This window comes from Mytilus edulis, chromosome 2, assembly GCF_963676685.1.
Source record: "Mytilus edulis chromosome 2, xbMytEdul2.2, whole genome shotgun sequence".
In the NCBI taxonomy this organism is placed as follows: Eukaryota; Metazoa; Mollusca; class Bivalvia; order Mytilida; family Mytilidae; genus Mytilus; species Mytilus edulis.
In genome coordinates, this window is record NC_092345.1 from 29766027 (window position 1) to 29793652 (window position 27626).

At 33.3% G+C, this 27626-nt stretch overlaps 3 protein-coding genes across 4 annotated transcripts in view; 2 read left to right on the forward strand and 1 right to left on the reverse strand.

Annotated features, from left to right (window-relative positions):
* Positions 1–27626, forward strand: part of LOC139511923 (putative protein-lysine deacylase ABHD14B) — a 140412-nt gene that overhangs the window by 84795 nt on the left and 27991 nt on the right. The gene's annotated exons all lie outside the window — the stretch shown is intronic.
* Positions 1985–16346, reverse strand: LOC139511920 (serine/threonine-protein phosphatase 2A activator-like). Of its 2 annotated transcripts, none has more exons than XM_071299083.1 (10): positions 16256–16343; positions 13901–13998; positions 13157–13243; positions 11920–12045; positions 10486–10603; positions 9808–9907; positions 6124–6248; positions 5437–5537; positions 4576–4683; positions 1985–2304 (listed from the first exon to the last, which is right to left on the reverse strand). In XM_071299083.1, the coding sequence occupies exons 1-10, from the start codon at positions 16281–16283 to the stop codon at positions 2230–2232; spliced, it is 966 nt and encodes a 321-aa protein (XP_071155184.1). In that variant the 5' UTR covers positions 16284–16343; the 3' UTR covers positions 1985–2229. The 2 variants fall into 2 exon arrangements, 1 of the variants encoding a protein (XP_071155184.1); XR_011662116.1 differs by lacking the exon at positions 1985–2304 and adding an exon at positions 3128–3972 and having other exon boundaries at positions 4123–4683; positions 16256–16346.
* On the forward strand, positions 16281–26396 carry LOC139510308 (putative protein-lysine deacylase ABHD14B). The gene is made up of 5 exons (XM_071296813.1): positions 16281–16415; positions 20731–21224; positions 22332–22494; positions 23675–23910; positions 26211–26396. Exons 2-5 carry the CDS (start codon positions 20754–20756, stop codon positions 26394–26396), a joined length of 1056 nt encoding a protein of 351 aa, XP_071152914.1. The 5' UTR covers positions 16281–16415; positions 20731–20753.

A 27626-nucleotide genomic window follows, 5' to 3' on the forward strand; every position in this document is an offset into this window, starting at 1 on the left:
AAACTTGTACAGATTAAATAAGGGGAGAAATTTGATTGGTTAACTTCCAGTGATGGTTATTTTCTTATATGCAGTGAAATGTTATGTGAAATTTTTTTTAAAGTACTGGACAGGATAAAACTTTACTCATGTCAAGTATTTCTTTAAATTCTGCACATTTTTTGGAAATGTGCAAATTTAACAGACTAATAGGGGAAATGAATGGTGGTATTGCACCTGTAGAGGTTCTCTCATTGTTGAAGGTTGGTTTTTTTTGCTTAAATCCACTTCATTTGAACTTTGGAGGAAAGTTTTTTCATTGGCAATCATACCACATCTCATTTTTGTATTAAACCACATTAATCTATTTTAACCTTCAAAGTGAGCCACAAAATCTTGGTGGAAAAAAGTAAAATAGTAAAAATGACAAAACCCAGAGGAAAATTCAATAAGAGGCTATAAAGAGCCTGTGTCACTCACCTTGGTCTATGTGCATATTAAACAAAGGACACACATTTAATATAGAAAAGAATAAAATACATGGCAAAATTCTGTTTTGTTGTCAGATGGTGACTTGTCTGAAGATCTAACTTTACTGAACATTCTTGCTGTTTACAATTATCTCTACCTATTATGAACTTAGCCAAGTAATTTCAGAGGAATAGATTTTTGTAAAAATTGCACAAAAAAAATACTTTAAAGGGCAATAACTCTTCATGGGTCAATTTAAAATTTTGGTCTTGTTGACTTATTTGTAATTATTTGAATCTGGAATAATTTTGAATTCTGGAAAATTGAAATCTATGACAAAAAATAACCCAACGGCCATAACAAGTGACAATGTGAGCTACTGCTCACTGATGATACTCCTGACAAAAGTGTACTGTAAGTGTTCGGTAAACAGGAAGTTATTGAGTGACGAATCTGAAAACCCATCACACCGTATTGCTGACTTATATAAAACCTGAAACCAAATTTCAGAAATCCAAGTATTGTAGTTCCTGAGAAAAACATGAGGAAACTATTCAACTTGGATGTCATGTGTAACATTATGTAAGTGTTTTCAGTAAACAGGAAGTTGTTGAGTGATGAATCTGAAAACGCATCACACAGTTATCCAGAATAATAAAAATAAAGGCAACAGTAGTACACCGGTGTTCAAAAATCATAAATCAATTGAGAGAAAACAAATCTGGTTTACAAACTAAAATCAAGGGATACACATGAACAACTATCAGAGGAAAACAAAGGAACAACAGGAACACTGAAGTGCAACAAAAGCAAACACCAACATACATGGAAACCAACTATTTGATAAAAACTGACATATTTCTGACTTGGTACCAGAGGTTTTGTATAAATACTGAACCTAAATTTCAGAAATCCTTGTAATGTAGATACTGAGAAAAATGTGACAAAATTTTCAACTTGGATGTCATATGTAAAATGATGTAAGTGTTAAGTAAACAGAAAGTTGTTGAGTGATGAATCTGAAAAGGCATCACACGGTATAGCTGACTTATAATGCTTATATAAACCCTGAAACCAAATTTCAGAAATCTTTGTTATGTAGTTCCCGAGAAAAATGTGACAAAAAATATTCATGGAACAGATGGACAGATGGATTGACGGATGGACAGACACAGGTAAAACAGTATACCCCCACATTTATAAAGTGGGGGTATAAAAAGACAATAATGATTATAAACTATAAGTTAGAATAATACTAATGTACAACAAAGAGATTTTGGCTCAAGACTTGTCCATTTCATAAGGATGGTTACTGGATTTTGAAAAACAGATACCGTTAATTCAGAAATTATTGTGTGGTTAAAATTATTGGATAAATGCACTGAAATAGTTCTGATATATCTATAAATTGTGAATGATGGATTTAAACTTTCCAAAATGTCTTGACACCATAACAAACTGCTCTTTTCAAAAGCAATCAACTGGCCCTTTAATAGAAATACACAAAGAATGATATATAAAAAGAAAGTAAAAATCAAAATTAAACAATTTTTATTTTTTTTGACACTATTCATATATATCAATGCAAAAGCAGTTACAAAAAATGGTTTTATAGTGTTGTGCAGTACATATAAAATGGAGTCTGACAAACAGATAAAGCACTTGACATTGATTGAGCCTCGTGCTACTAGATGTTTTAAGAATTATTTCAGATATTGCTGGCTTGAGAATGTCTGATGCAAAGCTAGGTATTTATTGTGATGAACTTATTGCCAGATTTCATCCTTCTGCTGGACTGTATGGTAAAAGACTACCAAATAGAAAGTGCTGGATGACAGGCCACTTGGCTAAAACCTAAAAAAAGAAGAAACAGATTTTTTTTTAAATGAAATGAATTTAAATCAAGACATGCAAATGGTTGTTTTGTTTAACCATGGAAGTATTATATTGACAGGAACTCCAACAAGCGAACTTCACAAGTTTATAGTGCGATCCCGCAAAATCATTAAGCATGTATTAATTAACTTGACATGACATCTGGATATATGGGTTCCGATCAATTTTTTGGAGCCTTGTGATTGATCGTAATTACGGAACATACCAAAATAGCAGGATGTGTTCAAGGAAACAACACTAACCGAACATGTCAGTTGACAAATATGTCAGTTTTTCTGGTTTTGCTGAGTAAAAACAAATACAAAGAAACAAATTCTCCGCGACTATTTTCACCAAAAAAAACCAACCCAAACAAACAAAAAACTGAAGAGAAAAATACTTACAAGCCATACAAACTTCAATTTAACTTCAATCAATTTAAATAGTAAGATGTTTAATTCATGACTGGATCATTGGCTTAACATGCATAAAATGCTTAGCTTGAAAATCATAAAATTCTCATAGAAGTAAACGGAAAAGTATTTTATCAGCAATTATTTTCGCGTTACACTACTTACTTATAATATTTTAATTCTGAAGTGTTTCAGAAAAAATAAATTCAAAGGTGGTTCCCTGTAGCGACGGGGGCAGGAAATGTTAAAGGGCTTTAATCGGAAAAAATATCAAACATTTTCATTTGATTAATTGTTTATGTAAAGTCCTATGGCAAATATTTCATGCAATTCAACAAGAAACCAAAACAAAAATTCCTTAATATATGGTGTAAAATGTTTCAGAACTGTTAAGCATTTCCACACATAAATAAATTCAAATTTTGTTTCCATAAATTAATAAATGCCATTCGTAAAAAGTAATCTCAGAGAGACTCAGACTAGGTTGAATTTAAAGGTTTGTTTACAACTTTGGACTTATTAAAAAAGATAAAACAATTCATTTGTCTCGTAACCTGGTATTGCTATGTAGAGGTCATCACATGTGTGTAATTATAAACCTCTTTTAGTCTTTAAAACATATTTGTTAAATACGTTTAAAACATTTTTCAAATTGAGATGGATAGAGAAAACAATAGATTTTCTTGTAACATTCGATAAAAATAAACACATTCGATAAAAATAAACAATCTTAAAACTTAAACTTAAGCTATCTGGCAGCATCCGGCACACTACATTTGGATCACATTGTTTACCCCAAACACCAACTTGTACATGTAGTTTTTAATACCGGATATTTCCCGATTTCCAAGTTCCAATAATTAAAACATATTAAACAAAACTAAAAATAAGCTTGCCCTCCTTCCGAATGCAGTTAATTATCTTATATCATTCTGTTAATCATGGACTATTTTTTTTTATCTTTTCAGCTTTTGTCTTCATTTATTAAATGAAAACAGGTGTTGTTATTACTTTGACGATTCACAAATAATCACAGGAGTTTTTGTGTTTATTTTCCTTGGTAGGTAGAAAAGACACTCAATACCAAATCATGTGAAAAGACCAGCTTCAGTTAACAGAAAAGATGAAGGCTGCATCACAGATACCCCACATACCCCACAAAGGAGTAAGCACATACTTGACAAACTGAGTCAGAACCTTTTATTTGCCAAGAAATCAGTGGGATGGAAATGTGCTAATTCAGGCGCGGATCCAGAGGGGGGTTCCAGGGGTTGGAACCCCCCTTTTTTTTGGACGATCAATGCATTTGAATGGGGACATCTAATTGGAACCCCCCTTTTGTCCTGGGTTAGGAACCCCCCCTTTTTAAAATGGATGGATCCGCCCCTGTAATTTTTTGTTGATGTTCCTGTCGATATAATACTTCCATGGTTTAACTCATTCATAAAAGTACTATGCATATACATGTATATAAATGTTTTGTATGCACCTTTGAATTGGAACAAAATGTTTCTTAAAGTATTTTACTAATTCAAAACTATATAAAATATTTTTGTGCAGCCTGTCATTAAGTTAGTGTCTTGTGATTCTTGCATCTGCAGCCAGTAGATTTTTGTCTCACCTATGACGGTCACAGACTTTGAAATGTTTTATCTAGCCACAGCAGCTTTAATAATTTTTCAGTTTTGTAATGACCTATTGGTTTGATTAAGGTGTACCTCTGACTGAAACTTTTGCATAGTTTGCATGCATATGTCTAAGGGTTGCCATACTATCTAAATTACACATAGGAGAGACAAAACTTTGAATCTATTTTGATATTTAACCCATAACATACCTCAGCTTTATACATTTTAATTAGACCTGAATTTACTTTTTCCCAATGAGGAACTGCACTTATATTCCACAACTGATTGGAATGTTCAGCAAATGGACCAGTTTTTACCTGTAAAAATATACACAATGTAAACATTTCCTGTTGTTTATATAAACTAAATAATAATAAAAACAAACAAGGCTTTGACATGATCTGTAGTTAAGCACTGTGAACTTTATCAAAGTAGAGCTTATTTCCTAAATCCTGTTTGTATGCCCCACCTCTGATAGTAGAGGGGCATTATGTTTTCTGGAAAATGATAGTGTTAGTGAGGCATCCGTGTAATATGGGAACATTCTTGTTTAAAATATTTTTTCCCCCATTTTTCTCCAAAACTTCAAACCCTATATCCAACATCCCCATTTTTCTTTAACCTAAAATATCCCACAAGTCTTTCATCCCCTCTCATTTCCAATGTTAATTAAAGAGTTCTTTTTAAATCTTGTGGACTTTTACTTCTAGATGTTGAAAGTGTGGAATTTATGTTATCTTGTTGACTATATGATTCAGGTTTACTTGAATATTTTTTATATGTTACAGTGTTGTCTTTTGGTTTTAGCTCAAATACTTTTACTTGAACAAGTACAGCTATTATGGTCCTTATTTTCATTTCATGTGTGGAACAACTCACTAGTTGGCACAAATGATAAATCAGATTCAATGGGGAAAGTTTACAATGATTTTTTATAAAAGCATTAAAAAAATGGACTTGAACCAGGAAATGGAGTATTCATGAAAAAGATATTTTTTTCAATTCAAAATAATGTGTTCTCATTAAAATATAATGATCAAACATATTTATCTCAAAAAAAAATCTCTTACCTGATTAATATATTGTATACAGCCTAAAAACATATAATCTTTTGAAAATCCTTCAGCTATTTCTGGTTTGACGAATGATTTTGGTAAAATTCTTTTATGACCTGAGAAAAAGAAGATATTGTATTACTAGTAAGTACAATTAAAAAAAAGAGATGAATTTCTGGTTTCATTAACTACTTGTACTGTGGAAAATACTTATCCTAAAATGCAAAATAATCATCTATACTGGGACAAAGCTTTTAACTAGAGAATATACAATAAATCAAACCAATAGACATGTTTTTTATATTTTATTACAGTTCTTCTATAAAAGCATGCAAATCAAAACATTGATCAACTTGCTTGCTACATGTGCTATGTTTGCTTGGTTGTTTGCAAACAATAGGTAGGTGGATTTTCTGTCTGTTTTTATATATACTGGGATTTGATTGGACAATAAGAATTGACATGAAATGAATTTAATGTTTATTGTCCAATCATATTCCAGTAAATAGTAAACAGACTGAAATAGACTACATACCTGTTGTTTACAAACATCCAAACAAATATAGCAAGCAATTTAATCAATTGTTTGTTTTGCATGCTTTAATAAAAAAAACTGTAATGTACATGATTAACTTGTCTCTACTTAGTTTAAAAATATTTTGCCATTTCTATCAAATGAAGAAAACGCTTGCTGACTATTACCTATAAGTTGTGCACTTCCCCATATAAATGCTATAAACTGAAAATCATCTAAACTCCATACTCCTTGACTACCAGCTGGTTCCATTCTGTATGTTACTTGAAGTTTTCTTACCAGCTTTAAATATCTGAAATAGCAATTATTCTGTTCAATATCAAAAAAATGTGCAACTATAACGATAACAGTGAATTCATTGCTATTCCATGTTCCTTAGAATCTACTATTTTCTTTCAGATTCAGATTTAGCTGTGGAACCATAACTCTCAGGTCTGCAATTAGTCAAAAATATCACAAGGACCTTAAAAATAAAATCAGCAGCTAATTCAGATCAAATCAAGATTTTTCAACAGAACCAGATGGTGGAAAATGCTCTTGTTGACTGTTTGACTAGTAATCTTATAAAAAATTAGGTATCCTTTCACCAAATAAATGAAAGTCTATGATGAAAAACATAAAAGCATTTGATTCAAAACAAAATTTCCTAGCTAATCTAGGCTACACACTTCTGACATTTCCAGGAATTCAATAGAACTCTGTGTGGGAAATACAGGTAAAAAGCTTCTTTCTGAAAACCATTTCAATGATTTGAATATGTTCCTTAGAATCTTTAGCTTCATTTAGATTAGCTGTGGAACCATAGATCTAATGTCCACAAATTGTCAAAAAATATCATAAGAAACTAAGAGCTATGATCAACAGCTAATTCTGATTTAAATCAACTTGTTTTTTTCATTAGAACAGATGATGGCAATAGCTCACATAGACCGGTATACTTTTAATGCTCTAAAAACCATATACTATAAATTCAGAAATTATTTCATGCAATTGTTATTGCGATTTTGTCATTTTAGACTAAACTGGTATTTTAATTTTTGCTATATTGATACAAGTTTTGTTTAATTCATATAAAAAATTTCAAAATGCGAGTTGAAATTATTGCGATTATTACTTTGTTGCATTTTTTTCACAATAATAAAAACATCTCAATAATTTCTGAATTTACAGTATCATGACACCAAACTAGAGGCTCTCAAGAGCCTGTATCGCTCACCTGATTCTACTTGGGTTTTTGAAATCATATAAAAAAATATAAAATTTGGCTAAAAGTGACAACACAACCTCATTTATAAGGAAAGGAACATGTTTAATTTCATTCAAAAGTCCCCCACTGGCGGCCATCTTGGATGACGGATCGGCTACAAGTAACAACACTTGGTCAGCACCTCATAAGGAACATTCATGCCATGTTTGATTTTATTCCATTCAGTGGTTCTCTAAAAGAAGTCATTTGTATGCATTTCCCATAGGATCCTATGTTAAACTAAGTCCCCTGCTGGCGGCCATCTTGGATAATGGATCGGCTACAAAGTAACAACACTTGGTCAGCACCTCATAAGGAACATTCATGCAATGTTTGGTTTTATTCCATTCAGTAGTTCTCTAAAAGAAGTCATTTGTATGCATTTCCCATAGGGTCCTATGTTAAACTAAGTCCCCGCTGGCGGCCATCTTGGATAATGGATCGGCTACAAAGTAACAACACTTGGTCAGCACTCCATAAGGAACATACATGCTATGTTTGGTTTCATTCCATTCAGTGGTTCTCTAAAAGAAGTGATTTGTATGCATTTCCAATAGGGTCCTATGTTAAACTAAGTCCCCTGCTGGCGGCCATCTTGGATGATGGATCGGCTACAAAGTAACAACACTTGGTCAACACCTCATAAGGAACATTCATGCAATGTTTGGTTTTATTCCATTCAGTGGTTCTCTAAAAGAAGTCATTTGTATGCATTTCCCATAGGGTCCTATGTTAAACTAAGTCCCCTGCTGGCGGCAATCTTGGATAATGGATCGGCTACAAAGTAACAACACTTGGTCAGCACCACATAAGGAACATTCATGCCATGTTTGGTTTCATTCCATTCAGTGGTTCACTAGAAGAAGTGATTTGTATGCATTTCCAATAGGGTCCTATGTTAAACTAAGTCCCCCGCTGGCAGCCATCTTGGATAATGGATCAACTACAAAGTAACAACACTTGGTCAGCACTCCATAAGGAACATTCATGCTACGTTTGGTTTCATTCCATTTAGTGGTTCTCTAGAAAAAGTCATTTGTATGCATTTCCCATAGGGTCCTATGTTAAACTAAGTCCCCCGCTGGCGGCCATCTTGGATGATGGATCAGCTACAAAGTAACAACACTTGGTCAGCACCCCATAAGGAACATTCATGCTATGTTTGGTTTTATTCCATTCAGTGGTTCTCTACAAGAAGTCATTTGTATGCATTTCCCATAGGGTCCTATGTTAAACTAAGTCCCCGGCTGGCGGCCATCTTGGATGATGGATCAGCAACAAAGTAACAACACTTGGTCAGCACCTCATAAGGAACATTCATGCCATGTTTGGTTTCATTCCATTCAGTGGTTCTCTAAAAGAAGTCATTTGTATGCATTTCCCTTAGGGTCCTATGTTAATCTAAGTCCCCCGCTGGCGGCCATCTTGGATGATGGATCGGCTACAAAGTAACAACACTTGGTCAGCACCCCATAAGGAACATTCATGCTATGTTTGGTTTTATTCCATTCAGTGGTTCTCTAAAAGAAGTCATTTGTATGCATTTCCCATAGGGTCCTATGTTAAACTAAGTCCCCTGCTGGCGGCCATCTTTGATGATGGATCGGCTACAAAGTAACAACACTTGGTCAGCACATCATAAGGAACATTCATGCCATGTTTGGTTTCATTCTATTCAGTGGTTCACTAGAAGAAGTCATTTGTGTGCATTTCCAATAGGGTCCTATGTTAAACTAAGTCCCTGCTGGCGGCCATCTTGGATAATGGATCGGCTACAAAGTAACAACACTTGGTCAGCACTCCATAAGGAACATTCATGCTATGTTTGGTTTTATTCCATTTAGTGGTTCTCTAGAAGAAGTCATTTGTATGCATTTCCCATAGGGTCCTATGTTAAACTAAGTCCCCCGCTGGGGGCCATCTTGGATGATGGATCGGCTACAAAGTAACAACACTTGGTCAGCACCCCATAAGGATAATTCATGCTATGTTTGGTTTTATTCCATTCAGTGGTTCTCTAAAAGAAGTCATTTGTATGCATTTCCCATAGGGTCCTATGTTAAACTAAGTCCCCGGCTGGCGGCCATCTTGGATGATGGATCTGCAACAAAGTAACAACACTTGGTCAGCACCTCATAAGGAACATTCATGCCATGTTTGGTTTCATTCCATTCAGTGGTTCTCTAAAAGAAGTCATTTGTATGCATTTCCCATAGCGTTCTATGTTAAACTAAGTCCCCTGCTGGCGGCCATCTTGGATGATGGATCGGCTACAAAGTAACAACACTTGGTCAGCACCTCATAAGGAACATTCATGCCATGTTTGGTTCCATTCCATTCAGTGGTTCTCTAGAAGAAGTTCAAAATGTAAATTGTTAACGACGACAACGACGGACGACGACGGACAACGACGACGGACGACGGACGCCAAGTGGTGAGAAAAGCTCACTTGGCCCTTTGGGCCAGGTGAGCTAAAAAATGAAAGTCAATGATGAAAAAAAATATTATTCCATTTAAAACAAATGTAGCCTAGCTTATCTGTGCTTACACAGTTCTGACATTTCCAGAAATGTAATGCTTTAACTTTATATTCTGCAGAACTTACTTTTCAAATATATTTAATGCAACTGCAACGGCATCTTTTTCTGATAAAGCCCCTATCTTGAATAGACAGCAGAGGAATGCAACAAAGGATAATTCATGGCCTAAAATATAAGACATAACTGTATATATCTAAATCTCTTTCTAACAAGGAACATAATATATAATATCAATTTAAATGTTGCAATACCATTTCAAATTAAAAATCAATTACATCTACTTGCCATTGAATATTTTTCTTAATTTGACAGATAAGAAATCTATTAAGCTTACAACTGGTAGTAATCCTTTGTTAATTTATGTATCATTGTCATTTTGTTTAGTTTCTTTTGTTACCTATTCTGACATCGGACTAGGACTTGTGCATATTGCTATGTGTTTGTTTTGTCTACATTGGATAGAGGTATAGGGGGTGGGGGATGAGTATGACATCCATATGAACATCACTAGTTTACATTTTTGTTGAGGGACCAGCTTAAGCCCAGGTGCAGGATTTTTTTGCTATGTTGAAGACCAATTGGAGGCCTCCAGCTGTTTTCTGCTCTTAAGTTGGTTTGTTGTTTGACACATTCCCTATTTCCATTTAAAATTTTATTTTAAGATTTTAGTTCCATTCATGTCTATCAGTCTGAAAGTATATGAATTTACAGTATTTGATTATTAATTTTGTCGTATAGCTGACCTGTTCCATAGTCAATTCTTGTACTATTACCAACACCTTCTATCAAGTACACAGCAACTTCTGGTACAGCTTTGTGATATTTCTCATCTAAGCAGGCTTTAATCTCATCTTCTGCATTCTGTAATATAATTCATGTCATGAATTTCATGACCAATCAATTTCTATGCAATGATTGTTTCTTTGAAATGTACTATTATATCAAAATCTGGTTAAGGTGTAATGTCATCATAGAAAGTTTAAATGTAAGACAACAGACAGTAACTAGAACATGTTGCCAAAACACATACAATGACTCTAAATGTAAAGAATGGATAAAATGACTAGAGCTACTGAATTTAAAATGGAAAATAGTTTTCTTAGTTAGATAAATATCGTATGTGTTAATTTGATTAAAAAAATGTTTTCTGATTTATTTTGGTAAGAAATATAACAAACTAGAGGCTCTCAAGAGCCTGTATCGCTCACCTGACTCCACCTGGGTTTTTGAAATCATATAAAAAAAAGATAAAATTTGGCTACAAAGTAACAACACTTGGCCAGCATCTCATTAGGAAAGGAACATTTATGCTATGTTTGGTTTCATTCAAATCAGTGGTTCTCTAAAAGAAGAAATTTATATGTATTTCCCATAGGGTCCTATGTTAAACTAAGTCCTCCCCCCCCCCCCCCCCCTCACTGGCAGCCATCTTGGATGATGGATCAGCTACAAAGTACCAAATGTAACAACACTCTTGGTCAACACCTCATAAGGAACATTCATGCCATGTTTGGTTTCATTCCATTCAGTGGCTCTCTAAAAGGAGTCATTTGTATGCATTTTCCATAGGGTCCTATGTCAAACTAAGTCCCTAGATGGCAACCTTCAGTGGTTCTCTTGAAGAAGGCATTTGTATGCATCTCCCATAGGGTCCTACGTTAACTAAGTCACCCCGCTGGCAGCCATCCTGGATGATGGATTGGCTACAAAGTAACAACACTTGGTAAACACCTCACAATGAACATTCATGCCATGTTTGGTTTCATTCCATTAAGTGGTTCTCTAGAAGAAGTTCAAAATGTAATAAGTTAACGCCGACAACGGACGACGACGACAGACGACGGATGCCAAGTGATGAGAAAAGCTCGGGCTAGGTGAGGTAAAAATGAATAAGCAAAAGAAATAATATGCTTTGGATTTTTTTTCCTAAGTGAACATAAAAAAAAATCATATCTCATATTTATATATTATGCAAATTACTGCTTTTCTTTAACAATAAATAAAAGTTCACAGATGTGTGATGAAATCTAAGGAAATGAGAAGAAAAGTTACACTACCAATACAGGATTTTGATGGCATATCTGTAATATTTGATTCTGTTTAAAATTGTGAACAAAAAGTTACGAACACCCTAGTCCCCCCCCCCCCCCTGTACTTTAATTTTCAAGTGTACTCACATCTTTTAGTTTTTTGTAGAAATCTCTAAAAGCTGTGTTACCAAATCTCTGTGGTTGGTCTGTTGGTGGTATTTCATCAACCCAGCCTATAAGCTTATCTATTAAATCTGATAACTTTTGGACTGTCTGAAAAAGGTATATAAATATTTTAATAAATAAATCATATAGCTAATGTAATCTTGTAAAACATGTCAATGAAACTATCCTTTGAGAGCCGTGGTGTAGTGGTTAGTGCATCGGACTACTAACACAAAGGTTCCTGGTTCGATTCCCGTTCGGAATTAAAATTTCAGGAACTCAATTTTCGGCTCTCCCTTGACACCATTTGCGAGTATGGTCTTGAGGAAACGATGATAGTCCGTCGGAAGGGGACGATAAATGGCTGACCCGTGTTAAGAGAGAGCCATATCTCTTGCATGTTAAAGACACCCTTGTAGATTTCGAAAAAGAGTAGGCTAATGCCGCTACAAGGCAGCACTCGCACCTGCAAAGTGGAAACTGGAAAGGGATTAATATAAGTTGCAAAACTTGTTTCCCAATCCACTATAAATAAATATGTTTAAACTAAAACTAAACTACTAGCCAAACAATTATATATTATCAATAAAACAAAATTTAAAATGATAAGAGTTTAGTCAAAGATGTACTACACAGGTTATTCAGTGTGCACGACATTTTTGATGTTATTTCTTCATTGACAGAAAAAATATTACAGTCATTCCTTTAATATTATAAAGAATTCTTCTAGGATTTTTTATAAACAAATTAGTTCTTAGCTGGAAAAAAAGTATAAATCATTGAAAATGAATGATGAGAATCCTGGTTAAAGACTGGCACTTTTTTAACATGTGGTATGGGTTAAATGATATTGAAAGTATTCATGCCTTCCGATCTATTAAGCTGAATAATAAAGGTACAGCGAAAGACACACAATAAGAATCAGTTAATCATTATCAATCCGTAGGTATTACAGACAACAAAAACACAGCTTCAGAGAAATATAACAATACTGTTCATCAAGAAATATCTGTGTTTCTAATGTCTAAATATTCTTGCTAAGCACTTTACCCTTCTCTGACATTTCACCTTTCATATTAAATGTAATGTACAGGGCTTTGTCAGAAGCAATAACAATACACATGGTGAAAATTACAAAACTGCCCCTTCTAGGGCCAAAACACAGCAACATTTGACACCATAATTACTTGATAAACAGTTCAAGTACATGTATACTTACTTCGGATATAAGATATTCATCTCTAATCTTTTTTCCTTTTATTGACTCATTCACAGCTAAGATAAAACCTGTTAAATCTCTGTAAGCCTGGCACATAAAAAGAAATAGGAGAAATTATTATTCTGTTCTGTATGTTTTAAAATATATATTATATCAGTATAAATATAAGGAGATGTGGTATGATTGTCAAATGCCAATGAGACAAATATCAACCAGAGGCCCAATGATGTAAGCTACTAAGGTTACCAAACATCCTTCAAAAATGAGCAAAATCAATGAATGTTAACAATAGATACATGAGTATTTTCTTGACAATTATAAAATTGGTAACTTGGAATTCAAATGTTTTTTTTTTGTCTGTTTATTACATGCACATAGATATCAATAAAAATATAACCTAAACTTCTATTTTTAGATGTTCCTACTCCTAGCATCAGTCCATAATTTGTTTATATCAATAGATTATAAAGTACAAATATGAATTGAACAATATTTGAAGCTGTCAAACTGAGTTAAGGAATATGAAGAAATAAATTTGTCCATAATTTAGTTTTAAGTATGTTCCCTATTTGAATTTTTAAAACAAGGTCATAATTTAGTTGATATGGTTAAATAATTTTTTTTTCAAACTCTAAAATTTGTCTTCAAAAATAGTACCTGTTGCATATATTTGTTTTAATGTTGTATATCATGTATATAAATGCATTATCTCAATAATTCTGAATTATTGATAAAAATACCTACTATTGATTTTTCCCAGTCAGGAATGTGTTCAGCTCGACTCAGTTCTTTTGTGGGAACGTTAAATTCATGATTTTCTATCACGATATCTGTATGTGCACCTGAAAAGTAAACACTACATAAAATGCTAGTTAAGTTTTCACAAAGATTATTTTCAATGCTGCTTTTTTCAAGAACTTGGTTCAAATGATTTTGCATATACAAATGAACCTGACAATCGAGGAAACAATACACATTTCATTTGATATTCAAATTTAAACCCCAGTATTTGGTCATGTTGGCGCAATAAGTTTAGTTCAATACATCATTTTTTACATAAGAAAACGCCTGTTCCAAGTCAGGAATATGATAGTTGTTATCCATTTGTTTGATGCGTTTGAGCTTTAGATTTTGCAATTTAATTAGGAACTTTCCTTTTCGAATTTTCCTCAGAGTTCAGTATTTTAGTGATTTTACTTTTTGGTGGATTGATAGTTCATATGGGGACTTTGTCCCAATCTACAGTAGAAAAATCAGTAAAAAAAAATAAAAAAATTGATCTACTAATGACCTCAAAATCATTACCTTTTTTTATTTTCCTGCATTTGCGCAGAAATCTCTTTCTTTCTTCCAGTCTCGCTTTTCATGAGACTTTGAGTAAAAAATATCTTTATCAAGTCTAGTAAAATATGAGGGTGGTAATGCCCTTTAACGTCAGGCGTCAAACGGTCATTTTTGGCTACCAATAGTGTCAAATTGGTTAAAATCTTACCGTGATTCATCAAAATATCCTTATTGTGATTTGACAGATGTCTCAAATAATTGTAGTTACCGTTATTTTTGAAAAAATAATAAGGCGTGATTTGTCAAATTCAGCTGATTTATTTATCTTCTAAAAGAAAGTGTACATTTTATTGTCATGCACCAAAAATTACTGTCGAACGTCATTTGGCAAGAATTTTTACCGTCAAACGTCATGAAGGTACCCCCATTACAACCCTCAAATATAGGAATGACTGAGCACAATAACAATTTCATTTTAATTATTCTTTTATTTTTAGTTTAAACATATTTCTTTATAGTGGATTGGGAAACAAGTTTTGCAACTTATATTAATCCCTTTCCACTATGCGGGTGCAAGTGCTGCCTTGGAGTGGCATTCGCCTGCTCTTTTTTTGAAATCTTCAAGAGTGTCTTTAACATGCAAGAGATATGGCTCTCTCTTAACAGGGGTCAGCCATTTATCATCCCCTTCCGATGGACTATCATCGTTTCCTCATGACCATACTTGCAAATGATGTCAAGGGAGAGTCGAATTTATCCTAGAACAGGAATCGAACAAGGAACCTTTGTGTTAGTAGTCTGATACCCTAACCACTACAGAGGGTGGTAAAGGGTTATTTTCGTGCAACGTGATCGCCGTTTTTTGTTTCACGTTCAACGTGTTTTTACTTTTTTATTTGACGTTCAGTCGTGCAAGACGGGTGCCTCGTTCAACGTGTTCTGCTTATTTAATTTTACGTGCATCGTGATTTTCAAAGTCTTATTTTGCTTGCTCGGTATTTTTCAAATAAAATTCAAACACTTGGCAGGGATCGTCAATAAATACTTTTTAAAAGCCGTAAACCAATTATATCATTTTGTATACTAAATCGGGAATATCAAGTAAAACAAAGAGTTAATATATACAAGAAGACAGTGCATGACTCAGTCACAAAAGGTTCAAATAAAAGTATTTATCTTTCATGCAACGTTCATTACAGAAATTATTTCATGTTCAACGTAAAATTATGTCTTATTTCACGTTTTTTTTCGTGCAAGCACCCCCCCCCCTTTACCACCCTCACTACACCATGGCTCTCTTTCATTGAAAAAGACATAATGACTAAAATGACATAACCTCTCGAATCCCTAACAACAGGACCAACATTGGAAGCGTTATGGTATTCCGTTTCTTTTTTAACATTAAAATATGTTAGAATTATAAAACACAGGTAACGCCTACCTCATATGTATTAGTTAGTTCAAATAATTATAAGGTCTTGAAAGGCTATTTTAATTATTTTCTGCGACACAGTTCTAGGAAGGCATCACAGAAAGAAAAAAAGTCTATCAAGACCTCATATAAATTATTTGAACCTTTAAAAGTTCATATATAGTTAATTAGTTTGAATATGAAAGTTTTTAAAAATCAGTCAAAATACAAAAAAATAGTTTATAGAATTATCTCCCCTGTCACAATATTTGTGTAACTTTAGTGATTTCCGCTTTTGAGAGCTCATATATTGAATTCAATTGAAACAAAAGAGGAAGAACATATTCTAAGCATAGCCAAAGTAAAAAAATAAGACCTATTTTGATAAATTGAGACTAAATTACATGTTTCTTTCTCAGTTGCTTCTGCCATTTCTGTCAATCCTCTCAATGACCTAGATGAAAAAAGTAAAATAAGAAGAGAATGCGGATTACTGACAACGTTGATTAACATTTGTTGGCTACTTTAATTGCGCTTTTTTACACTCAAAATATATAGCTTGAGGTAAAAACATATAGTCATACTAAAATATTTGTTGTGAAAAATACATTACTAACTTCTAAGAATGATGACATTATTGATAAATGCTGTTATTTATGTTTTCTATAGTGGGATTGTTTTGTAGTTTCCGGAAATTTATAACATAAATAAATTTATATACTATTAGAAAATAAGAAATTTTACAGTATTATAATAGGCAACTGCATAAGGTTCGGACAGCTGCTCAGTGCTGATTTTGTCAAGCTGTCATTTATTACAGTAAAGTTAAAAATGTTCTCAATACCTAAATCACACTAGTCCGAGATTTATATAACTCTGACGTCCAACGGCTGTTTTGCCAGACAAGCTGGGGCCGTGGGACGTCAGAGCTTGTCCCATATCAAAAAGTGGATATTTGCCCACCCAAAATAGATGCGCTGCTTCGTCGCTTCTGGTGCCGACTGACGGCCTTGGAATTAAATAAATTGGGCATCAATCTGTTCATTTTTCATTTATCTCTTCATTTATGTATTAAGGTGGTACCCAACACTTTAACTAAAATTAATTTGGCTCGTTTAATTTTCTTAAAATTTTGACAAAGTATTTACTTTGACCCCTTGACAAAAATATAAAAATTTTAAAAATTTTGAACCAACCGTTTAATCAGAAAAATTACACTGGTTATATAGCAGTTTGACAAACACTCATTTTGATCATTGAGAAGCTTAATATCCCTTTAACAAACCAACGTTATTAAAACGTTTAGCTGACTTTACAGAGTTATCTCCCTGTAGTGTTAGGTACCACCTTAAGTTTCATCTACCTGCCAACCTTTATTTTCTCATCATCAGACAGTTTTCACAGTGACCCATTGATTTCGGCATTTTGACTTTCACTTTCAAATGGACGTCATGTTATGAGAGAGTTTGTGGTCTCGAGACTCAAAATATGCAAATATTTGTATTTTTCACCTCCTTTATAGGAGATCGATGATTAACACTTAGTAGCAAACCATGATTTTTCACCTCCTTTACAGGAGAGCGGTATGAAGCATTTAGTTCCGACCACGTTACAATCAGAAGCTCTCGGACATTTAGATAACTTGCATTGTAAATGAACGAGGTGTTACATTGTGGTCATTTGCATAAATCATCACTGTTTTCTCGTGGTCATGTGATAATCTTTGAAAATGAAAGGCAAAATGCCGAAATCGATGGGTTACTTTGAAAACTGTCTAATGATGAGAAAATAAAGGTTGGCAGGTAGGTGAAACTTACATAAATGAAGAGATAAATGAAAAATGAACAGATTGATGCTCGATTTATATAATTCCAAGGCCGTCAGTCGGCACCAGAAGCGACGAAGCAGCGCATCTATTTTGGGTGGGCAAATATCCACTTTTTGATATGGGACGAGCTCTGACGTCCCACGGCCCCAGCTTGTCTGGCAAAACAGCCGTTGGACGTCAGAGTAATCTCGGACTAAAATCACACTAGCCTAGGACCATGATCCCAGTTCAACTTCAATTATAATGAAAAATTTGAAAGTTATAATAAAAATAAGATTGAGGTGTTCATGTTAGTTTTAGTGCAAAGACGTGTCAAGGTCTTCATTATTGTAGAGGCTCATGACCACTTTAACATGCTCAAAAGCATTAGTAGAGCAGTCTTGACCAAACTGAATTGTAGTAGATTAGCGTAGGAAGGTTGTAGTGAGATCAGGATGGGCTTAGAAGCAACAGATTGTAAATTGGGTGAAAATGAAAAAGAATTAGCTGGGACTTTACTGCAATTTCCATGTGACTATCAAAATTTCATTACATTTTTGGGGAAAGATGGCTTCAAGCCGTCAATCCCCTATGGGGTTGACCAGAGTGACATTCCCTCACATCATTCATTTTGTTTTTATAGTGTGGAAAACCCCCCAACAAATCTTACTTAGATTGAAGAGAAGGAGACCCAGAAATGAATAGTTTGACTTTAAACACTTTTTTTACACATTTCCCTTCTGTTTCTGACGAAATTATTGTATCTTGAGCTCTCCTTTACACTATTTACGTTTCTTTTACAATCCGGAAAAATCAGTATGACGAGATATTCTAAATATATCCAACCTACATTGCATTTTATAGTGACGTCATTCTTGGAATGCCACACTATGCAGAAGCAGGGATATCCTTCACTGGTTATTTAAATCATTCCCAGAGATCGTACACTAATTACAAATTGGTATTTGCTAAATCTAAACATAATATTGATTGCTGTAGATGATTCAAACATCAACATGCAATACTTTAATTTGTAGGTCAGCAACTTTCAAAGTAAACAAAGATCGTGGGGTTATATGAGATAGGGGATTGAAACGATTTTATTGATTTTTTTCTGTGAAAATTCTGTTTTGAGAATCTTCCTCCAATTCAGGAGCACCTCAACTGATGAGTAATTATCCACTAAAATAAAAGTTAATGTATTTAAACACTTAAAATGTGACATTTCATTGGATTAGTAGTCTTCCATTAAAACTAAATTTTTGTGTACCAACATAATCATTGTAATGGTAAAAAAAAAAAAAAAAAAATTAAAAATGTTGTTATTCATGAAATTTACAAATATTTCAAATTTAGGATTTGGAAACAAGCTTCACACAGTTTACATCAATCATATTGTTTTTTGTTAGTACCTGTTTCCCTGTGATGAGAGTTGTAACTGGGAACTTTATCAATGGAAATTTAAATCTGAATAGATTTTTCAGTCCACACTTTCGAAAAAAATTTAAAAAATCCAAGAGTACTGTCACAAAAAATGGAAAATGGCCATAGCCTGCAGTTCAGTGGTAAACAATCAAGATTTCAAAAAATATTGTAGTTGTTGTGAAATGACAGAATTCAGTTGAATTTTAGATAATTAACTATCAACTTTAATCAAATGTTTAGATTTAGAAGATGCAGATCTTTTCCATTGGTCCAAATTGAATCCTAAACTAAGGAAATGAAATTACATAAACAACAATTGATTTCAATATTGTCAACCTTTCTGCATGTTCTAGCTGTTCCCTTTTATCATTCTTTATATGAAGAATATCAAAAGATACCCCCCCCCCCCCAAAAAAAAAAAAATTAAATAGAAACAAGGGCCGTCTTTCCCCTCAGAGCTATTCAGCTCTTTGATTATGATATACCGTGCAAGTTCAGTGGTCCTTGGGGTATCACAATACTCACTCACGCTGGAGTATATACACTCAAAAATGAGTCCACTCCTTGACATGAAGATAGATAGATAATAGCAATTTAAAGGGCAATTCAGTTTACCAAATTGCAGTTTGAATTCTTCTCCTACAAACTGATCAACTGGTCATGCTGGTGAAATATTTTGACGAATTGCTAAAGAGAAAGGTTGTTAGACGTTAGTATGAAGAGAGTGCTGTGAAATAAAAAAAGTAACTTAGGGTTACCACCCAGCTCCAGTTAGTCACATTTACTAGTTGACTTAGTCATGAATTTCAAACAAAATAATGACTTGCTATAACATGTATAATACAGGATTTTATCAGGATCACAACAAGGTGGTATGAATGTGAAAACTATGAAATATTGAATATTCAAGCCGACCATACCAAGATCTCACTGCTATCTTATTTTTTTGTAGATGGTAGTAGGATCTTAATGAATGGTCTTTGGCTTGTTTGTAGTGCTGCTTTTTTTTTTACCTTTACAGAGAAGTCTTAAGAATTTTATAAACAACTATCATGACTATAATTATGTAAGTGCAAAACAATCTCTATGGTGTGACAGAGGCACATTTATTTTAGTCATGTTAGTTATTTATCAATCTCATCCAACATGGGGTATGGTTAATTTGCATTTGTATACAGAAAAAGCTTACAGTGTGTGACAAACTGTTTTAAATCAACATAAACATATGAACATGATGAAACCCTGGTATGCACAAGATATTTGTCAATAGTATCACATCCTAACCTAAATGTATGTAGCACAGTTTGTCAAGATTTAGTTAGTTAAATTCCCTGAACAATTGCATTAGTTCTCTACAAATAAGTATGCAAAATGTAAATAAGTTATTTATTCAAATATTCACTTATTTTGAAAGAATTCAAACATGCAGTAACATTTTGAAAATAAAAGAGGAAAATGCATTATTATTTTAATTTCGGCTATAGTTCACTGAGCCAAATTTTCATTCAAGATTTTACCAAATTCTGTGACGTAGTCCATTTAATTACTGTACCTTCATGACCTTGACCATACAGCGGTTATCTATTATATCAGTGTATATGGGGTCTGTATGTAAATTTTTACATGTATCACTTATAATTGTTTCAGATTATGCAAGATCATTATATCCAATGACGCCACCTGGAGTACATATTAATAAAACAGCTCTAGCTATTATCATCGGTTTACTAGTAGTAATAATCTTAGGCTTTAAATACAAAAGGGGGACAGACTCTGCTTTTTTTGATAAATTGAGTGACAGAAAAACTGAGTCGATTCTTCAGCAGCAGTCGAAAATTAGAGACGTACAATTAGAAGAATTAAAGAAAGAACCCGAAAAAGAAATTAAGAAGGAACCAGAAAATCAAGAAGTGAACAAGGAACAAAAACAGGTCGAATTGAACAAGGAACCAGAAAATCAACAAGTGAACAAAGAACTAGAAAAGACACAAGGGAACAAGGAACCAGAAAAACATAAAAAAGAAAACATGGCTGCTGTTGATTGGAAAACGGTAGACATAAACAGTGTTATAATTCCAGATGAAATTGTAAAGTCAGCTACTGAAAAAATGAAAGTGGAAGAAAAAACTTTTAAAGTAATGGTAAGTATTTCAAGGACATGATCTTTTTAGCTTAAACATCTTAACCATGCTTTAATGGGGCATTAGCTACGAGATGTAAGATATATTAGAATATGATTTTTTTGGGGTTCAATCATTAATAAAAGTGAAATAGTGAAATAATAATTTGGTATTATTAGCCAGTTCGGTTCAATTTTTTCAAAATAAGCCAAGAAACATCACTGATGAATTATTCACATGCAAGTGAATAATTTGACCTAGTTGAATTCATATTCATGTGACCTTCAATTTAACCCCTTAGCTAGAGATGGGTCATGCTTAAACTAGGCATGCTCAGCTACATTTGTATTTTAAAAAGGAAAAGAATGTCAACATTGAAAGTAAAACAAGAATAACCATTTGGTTGACAGATGTGATCCATATAAACTCATTCTTCATGTTCTTAAAACTTATTCTTCATGTTCTTAAAACTCATTCTTCATGTTCCTAAACCTCATTCTTCATGTTCTTATTTAAGGGAAAAAAATAAACATATTTTTTAACCTATATTGAGATTTTTTGACAATTATCTTGAAAACTATAATATATAGATTTATAACAAATTTGAATAGCAAAAATGATCAGCAAGACAAGATCTGCAAATAAGCTGACATGGCCAAAATCATCAGTTGATTTGTAATTGGAGTTATTGCAACTTTAATGATGATTTTAGTCATTTTGTTTTTTTACTTTTGACTATAACATTGAGAAGTAGGAGATAGATAACTGACAAAAAATTAAAATGATCAGCAGGAAAAGATCTACACATAGGTCTACATTACAGAAACTGTCAGCTAACTCTTAATAGAGTTATTGCTCTTCACTGATGATTTTTACCAAAAAGTGGCTTTTTTGTTTCTGATCCAGAAAAATTTTAAGGAGTTGTCATTTGTGGATCCAGAATTTTTTTCAGTCGTGCTTTAGTGATTCCCTATATAATCAACCAAATTTTTCCCACAAAAAGCAGGCCCCTGGATCCGTCTATGGTTGTCACTGAAGGATAGAATATGAACAGAGTAATGCATCAATTAACCTGTGCAATGTAGTAAATATATTCTTTGATAGTCTAGATTTTACGCTTTCTTTCAGGACTTAAATATTTTTGCAAGAACAGTAAAACCAGAAGGAGAATGCAAAGGAGGTGTTGTATTGCTGCATGGACAAAGCTTTACATCCAAAAACTGGGCAGAAATAAAAACACTGCAGTATATCGGAGCTATGGGTTACACACCTATGGCTGTTGACTTACCTAGTAAGTAAACATTCTGCCCAAAAATATCAGTAAACCACCATTTAATCTGTTTCTAATTCAACATGTAAGTAAATATTTTGTCACACATGAGTTAGGTTGATTGATTGATTGTGGGTTGCTTAACATCCAGTGGCAAATAGTTCATGCATGGTCAGGATGAGAATAAGATAACAAAAAACACAAAAGGTAATAATAAAGGCTACCCTGGATGATGGTCGGGGAAATTTAGACTGCCACTGGAAAATGAGGGTATATTGTATAGGGGCAGAAATTTTGCCTTGCTACAGGCCACCAAAGGACCCCTCAAAGAGCTGTTGCAAGGGATCTTAACTTGCAAAGAGTATGACACTCTCTTTACAGGAGGCATAAAATTTAACCTCCCTATTCTGACCGGACATCACATTAGTTAGGTTACATCTCATGACTCATACTGTTGTTTACAAAGTATATAGAAAAAAATGGCACTATCTTAGGAGTCTCTATCAAAGATAAATCAATTTTATACATGTTATAGGTCAAGTCTGAATAATCATGATAATTAGGTTGCATTGGAAGGCTATTTGAGTTTCAAAATAAAAAAATACCTGCAGACATGAGTTTATGGATTAAGTTACTATTACATGCTTTTCCTGTATCGCTGAAAGATTGATAAGTGGTGATGTAGGTTACATAGGCTTTGTAAATTTGAGAGCTTTATGTACCATCAAGAATCTGAAAAGAATCTTGACATGATTAAAAATATGTAATAAAAAAACATGGGGTATCCGTTCATGACTTAAATCAGTACATAAACAGTAAAAGGAAAACTAACAAAGAGCAAAGAAGCAGTGCTTTTGATTGGTTGATTGGTGATGAACACCACTTTCAGCACTATTGTCTATTTCATGGCAGTTGGTTTATATTTTGGAGGTTCCTGGAGAGAACCACTGGCTTCTTTGACAAGTTCAGATATCAGTTCCAGCAGATTAACAAACTAGATACAAACACATTTTCATAGTGGATACAATCCATCATAAATGGCATAAAATTATTGAAGTTTGGTGGACTGAGATAAAACGAAAATCACAATGGTATAACAGGCAATTATTAAAAAAAATGACGAATCAATAGAAAGTTTCAGATTATCCTCAAACTGATAAATACTTTGTTATTTAATTTTGAACCAATATTTTAATTTCAGGTTATGGTAACAGTGATAAAAAAGATGTGGATGATGAAGAACTTAAATTTATGGAGGAGCTGATGAAAGCTATCAACTTTACAGGCCCTGTTATTGTTAGTCCATCAATGAGTGGAAAATTTTCTTTACCATTTTTACTCAGTGATCCTAAAAATGCTAATAAGAAGTCACATGGATTTATACCTGTAGCTCCTGTTATTCCACAAAATTACAAGCAGTATATTAAAGAATTACAGGTATGTAATTATACAGCTGTATGACATGGATTTATGGATGTCTAATAAAGGAATCAAGTAAAGGTTAATAAATAGGATACACAAATTTCCATCAGTAAATATTAAAAAAAGATATAAGCTGCAGAAATTGAAATATTTGTTTGCCTTCGTATTTTGAACTTATGGATTTGTGATAACAGAAGTTAGATATGTGTCAGCAATATTGACTTCACCAGCTGTTGGAATTTTACATCTGGTCTAGTAACATGTGTATGGATTCAAACAATATGTATAAAAAAAAACGCAGTCTGAAATAAATCACTAACCTAGATACATTTTTAGCCCACCTGGCCCGAAGGGCCAAGTGAGCTTTTCTCATCACTTGGCGTCCGGCGTCGTCGTCCGTCGTTAGCTTTTACAAAAATCTTCTCCTCTGAAACTACTTGGCCAATTTATACCAAACTTGGCCACAATCATTATTAGGGTATCTAGTTTAAAAATTGTGTCCGGTGACCCGGCCAACCAACCAAGATGGCCGCCATGGCTAAAAATAAAACATACATGGGGTAAAATGCAGTTTTTGGCTTATAACTCAAAAACCAAAGCATTTAGAGCAAATCTGACTGAGGTAAAATTGTTTGTCAGGTCAAGATCTATCTGCCCTGAAATTTTGAGATGAATCGGACAACCCGTTGATAGGTTGCTACCCCTGAATTGGTAATTTTAAGGAAATTTTGCTGTTTTTGGTTATTATCTTGAATATTATCATAGAAAGAGATAAACTGTAAACAGCAAAAATGTTCAGTAAAGTAAGATCTACAAATGAGTCTACAGGACCAAAATGGTCTGTTGACCCCTTTAGGAGTTATTGCCCTTTATAGTCAATTTTTAACCATTTTTCGTAAATCTTAGTCATCTTTTACAAAAATCTTCTCCTCTGAAACTACTGGGCCAAATTAAACCAAACTTAGCCACAATCATCATTGGGGTATCTAGTTTAAAAATTGTGTCCCGTGACCTGGCCAACCAACCAAGATGGCTGCCATGGCTTAAAAAAGAACATAGAGGTGAAATGTAGATTTTGGCTTATAACTCTGAAACCGCAGCCTTTAGAGCAAATCTGACATGGGGTTAAATTGTTTATCAGGTCAAGATCTATCTGCCCGGAAATTTTCAGATGAATCTGACAACTTGTTGTTGGGTTGCTGCCCCTGAATTGGTAATTTTAAGGAAATTTTGCTGTTTTTGGTTATTATAGATAGAGATAAACTGTAAACAGCAATAATGTTAAGCAAAGTAAGATTTACAAATAAGTCAACATGAGGGAAATGGTCAATTGACCCCTAAGGAGTTATTGTCCTTTATAGTCAATTTTTAACAATTTTCATAAAATTTGTAAATTTTAACTAACATTTTCCACTGAAACTACTGGGCCAAGTTCATTATAGATAGAGATAATTGTAAGTAGCAAGAATGTTCAGTAAAGTAAGATGTACAAACACATCACGATCACCAAAACACAATTTTTTCATGAATCCATCTGCTTCCTTGGTTTAATATTCACATAGACCAAGGTGAGCGACACAGGCTCTTTAGAGCCTTTAGTTATATTATACTTGATGAATAATTTTATTTGTGAATACATTTTATATACGAGTGTCCTGTATGTATGATCATTATTAATCATTTGCAAGAAATTGAGTCAAATCCTCAGTTTGGTTTTAATGGTTGCAGAGGAAGTGTATTTATATCAGCTATGGATTGTCAGAATATCAACGTTCTATTTTCATGTTATAAAAAGTTAAAAACTTGAAGGATCTGTAGCTTGCCTTTTGCAGGCCAAATATATGCCCTTATTTCTATATAAATAAATATTTGCCACTTAGCCACTAGACTTTGGACAATCAGCCATCAGTAATCAATCTAAGTGGGTTGACTGTTTAAAAAATACAGGAAAATTTGACTTATTTGTGAAATAGGTATGTCTGGTATAGACACAAAGTTGATTTTGCAAATGGTCACTGATGACCCCTCTATATGTGAGGCTTCAGATTTATCTTGTCCATTCCATACAAAAATGTGTACTAGTTCAGTGATAATGGACATCATATTTATTTTTCATAGAAGTAATGATCTTTTCTCAAAGTTTAGTGTCAAATATTTGACGAATATTTAGATCTAGCACTGACAAATTTAAGGATTTTTATCCAGTTTGATGGGCTACGAAACTACCATCCCCTTAGGTTATGTAGTCAGTTCAGATTTTTTAAGTAAAATAAAATGCACATATTATATATCTAACTGATAATTTCTATTTCTAGATTCCTGCAGCAATTGTTTATGGGGATAAAGATTTAACTTTCAAGAACAGTGTGGAAAATGTTTTGAGCAAATTACCAAACAGTAGACTTTTTAAAATTAAAGATGCTCGTCACCCAGCCTATTTAGATCAACCTGAGATTTGGCATAAAATTATATATATTTTTCTTCCTGCTGCCTTTAAATAAAGGAGTAGGTTCAGTAAGACCCCTTTTTGGCCCCAAAATATAGCAGTTTTACAAAATTGTTAAAATGTAAACCTTTAGTTATTTATTGGACAGTAGAATGCTTCTGCTACATAAATATAGGCTGTTTTTGACAATACAATGTACATATATCCGGTACTAGCACCATTAAGTCATGCTAAATTACTGAAATCCTCATAATTCTAGCATTTTAGTTAAATTTTAGACGGTTTTCGTGTAAAACGAAAGTGGCCGCATTCGTGTTCATCCTTAATATTGAAATGTAAGTTGTATTTTATGATAATACATAAAATATATAAAGGTTGAGGGTGAACACGGATGCGGCCACTTTCATTTTTACCAAAAACCATCTGAAAAGTGACATTTTTCGGCATATTAGGTAGATTTTTCATATTTCAGCTTGAATCGGATCGTTTTTAATGACTAAATCTGTTAAAATCTTTCACATAAACTAATTAATTCAAATAAAATAGACACTTAAGTGTTTAAAAAGTGGTCAAAATCTTTCGTCAGATGAACCTGAAATTTGAGGCCAAAATCGGTCCTTACCGGACCTACTCCTTTTGATATATTTATATTTGTGACATTATCATGATGGTGTAACAAATCAACATTTTATCAAAAACAAAATTCTGTAACAATTCTGCCAAGCATACTGATATACAGTCTCATGGGAGATAACTGTTTACAAAATAAAGTATTATACTTTATTTTGTAAACAGTTATCTCCCCTGAAACTATATTAACTGCTGTTAGGTAGGGGTTACAAAATAAAGTATTATACTTTATTTTGTAAACAGTTATCTCCCCTGAAACTATATTAACTGCCCTTAGACAGGGGTTACTCTACTAGTTTAGTTTAGTACTGTAATTAATGTATTTGTAATTGCTTAGCATGTTGTTGACAAGTTTAAAATTTCTCATATGTTTGTAACAGTTAATTTATATAATATTGTCAATTTAATTGAATTAAGAAATAAAAACGTAATATATGGAGTACAATCTTTTACTTTTTAAGGGGAGTTGAAACAGTTTCATATTGAAATGTCATAAGGATTTTTATTATTTTAAGAATATTGGGAGATAAAACATTAATTACCATGCTAGTTTTCCAGGAAATATTGGGAGATAAAACATTATTTTCCAATTACCATGCTAGTTTTCAAAGCCCAAACTTAATTTTTTTGCCAAACTTGATTTTAAAAGCTCTGA

Excerpts from the sequence above, each read along its gene's own strand:
- LOC139511920 (XM_071299083.1), bottom strand. The coding sequence starts at position 16,283 with ATGGCAGAAGCAACTGAGAAAGAAACAT. Across the intron at positions 13,999-16,255 it reads AGCAACTGAGAAAGAAACAT|GTGCACATACAGATATCGTG; the intron begins GTAATTTAGTCT and ends TTTACTTTTCAG. Across the intron at positions 4,684-5,436 it reads GTATACAATATATTAATCAG|GTAAAAACTGGTCCATTTGC; the intron begins GTAAGAGATTTT and ends ATATTTTTACAG.
- LOC139510308 (XM_071296813.1), top strand. The coding sequence starts at position 20,754 with ATGACGCCACCTGGAGTACATATTAATAAAACAGCTCTAGCTATTATC. Across the intron at positions 22,495-23,674 it reads TATGGCTGTTGACTTACCTA|GTTATGGTAACAGTGATAAA; the intron begins GTAAGTAAACAT and ends TTTTAATTTCAG. Across the intron at positions 23,911-26,210 it reads AGTATATTAAAGAATTACAG|ATTCCTGCAGCAATTGTTTA; the intron begins GTATGTAATTAT and ends TTCTATTTCTAG.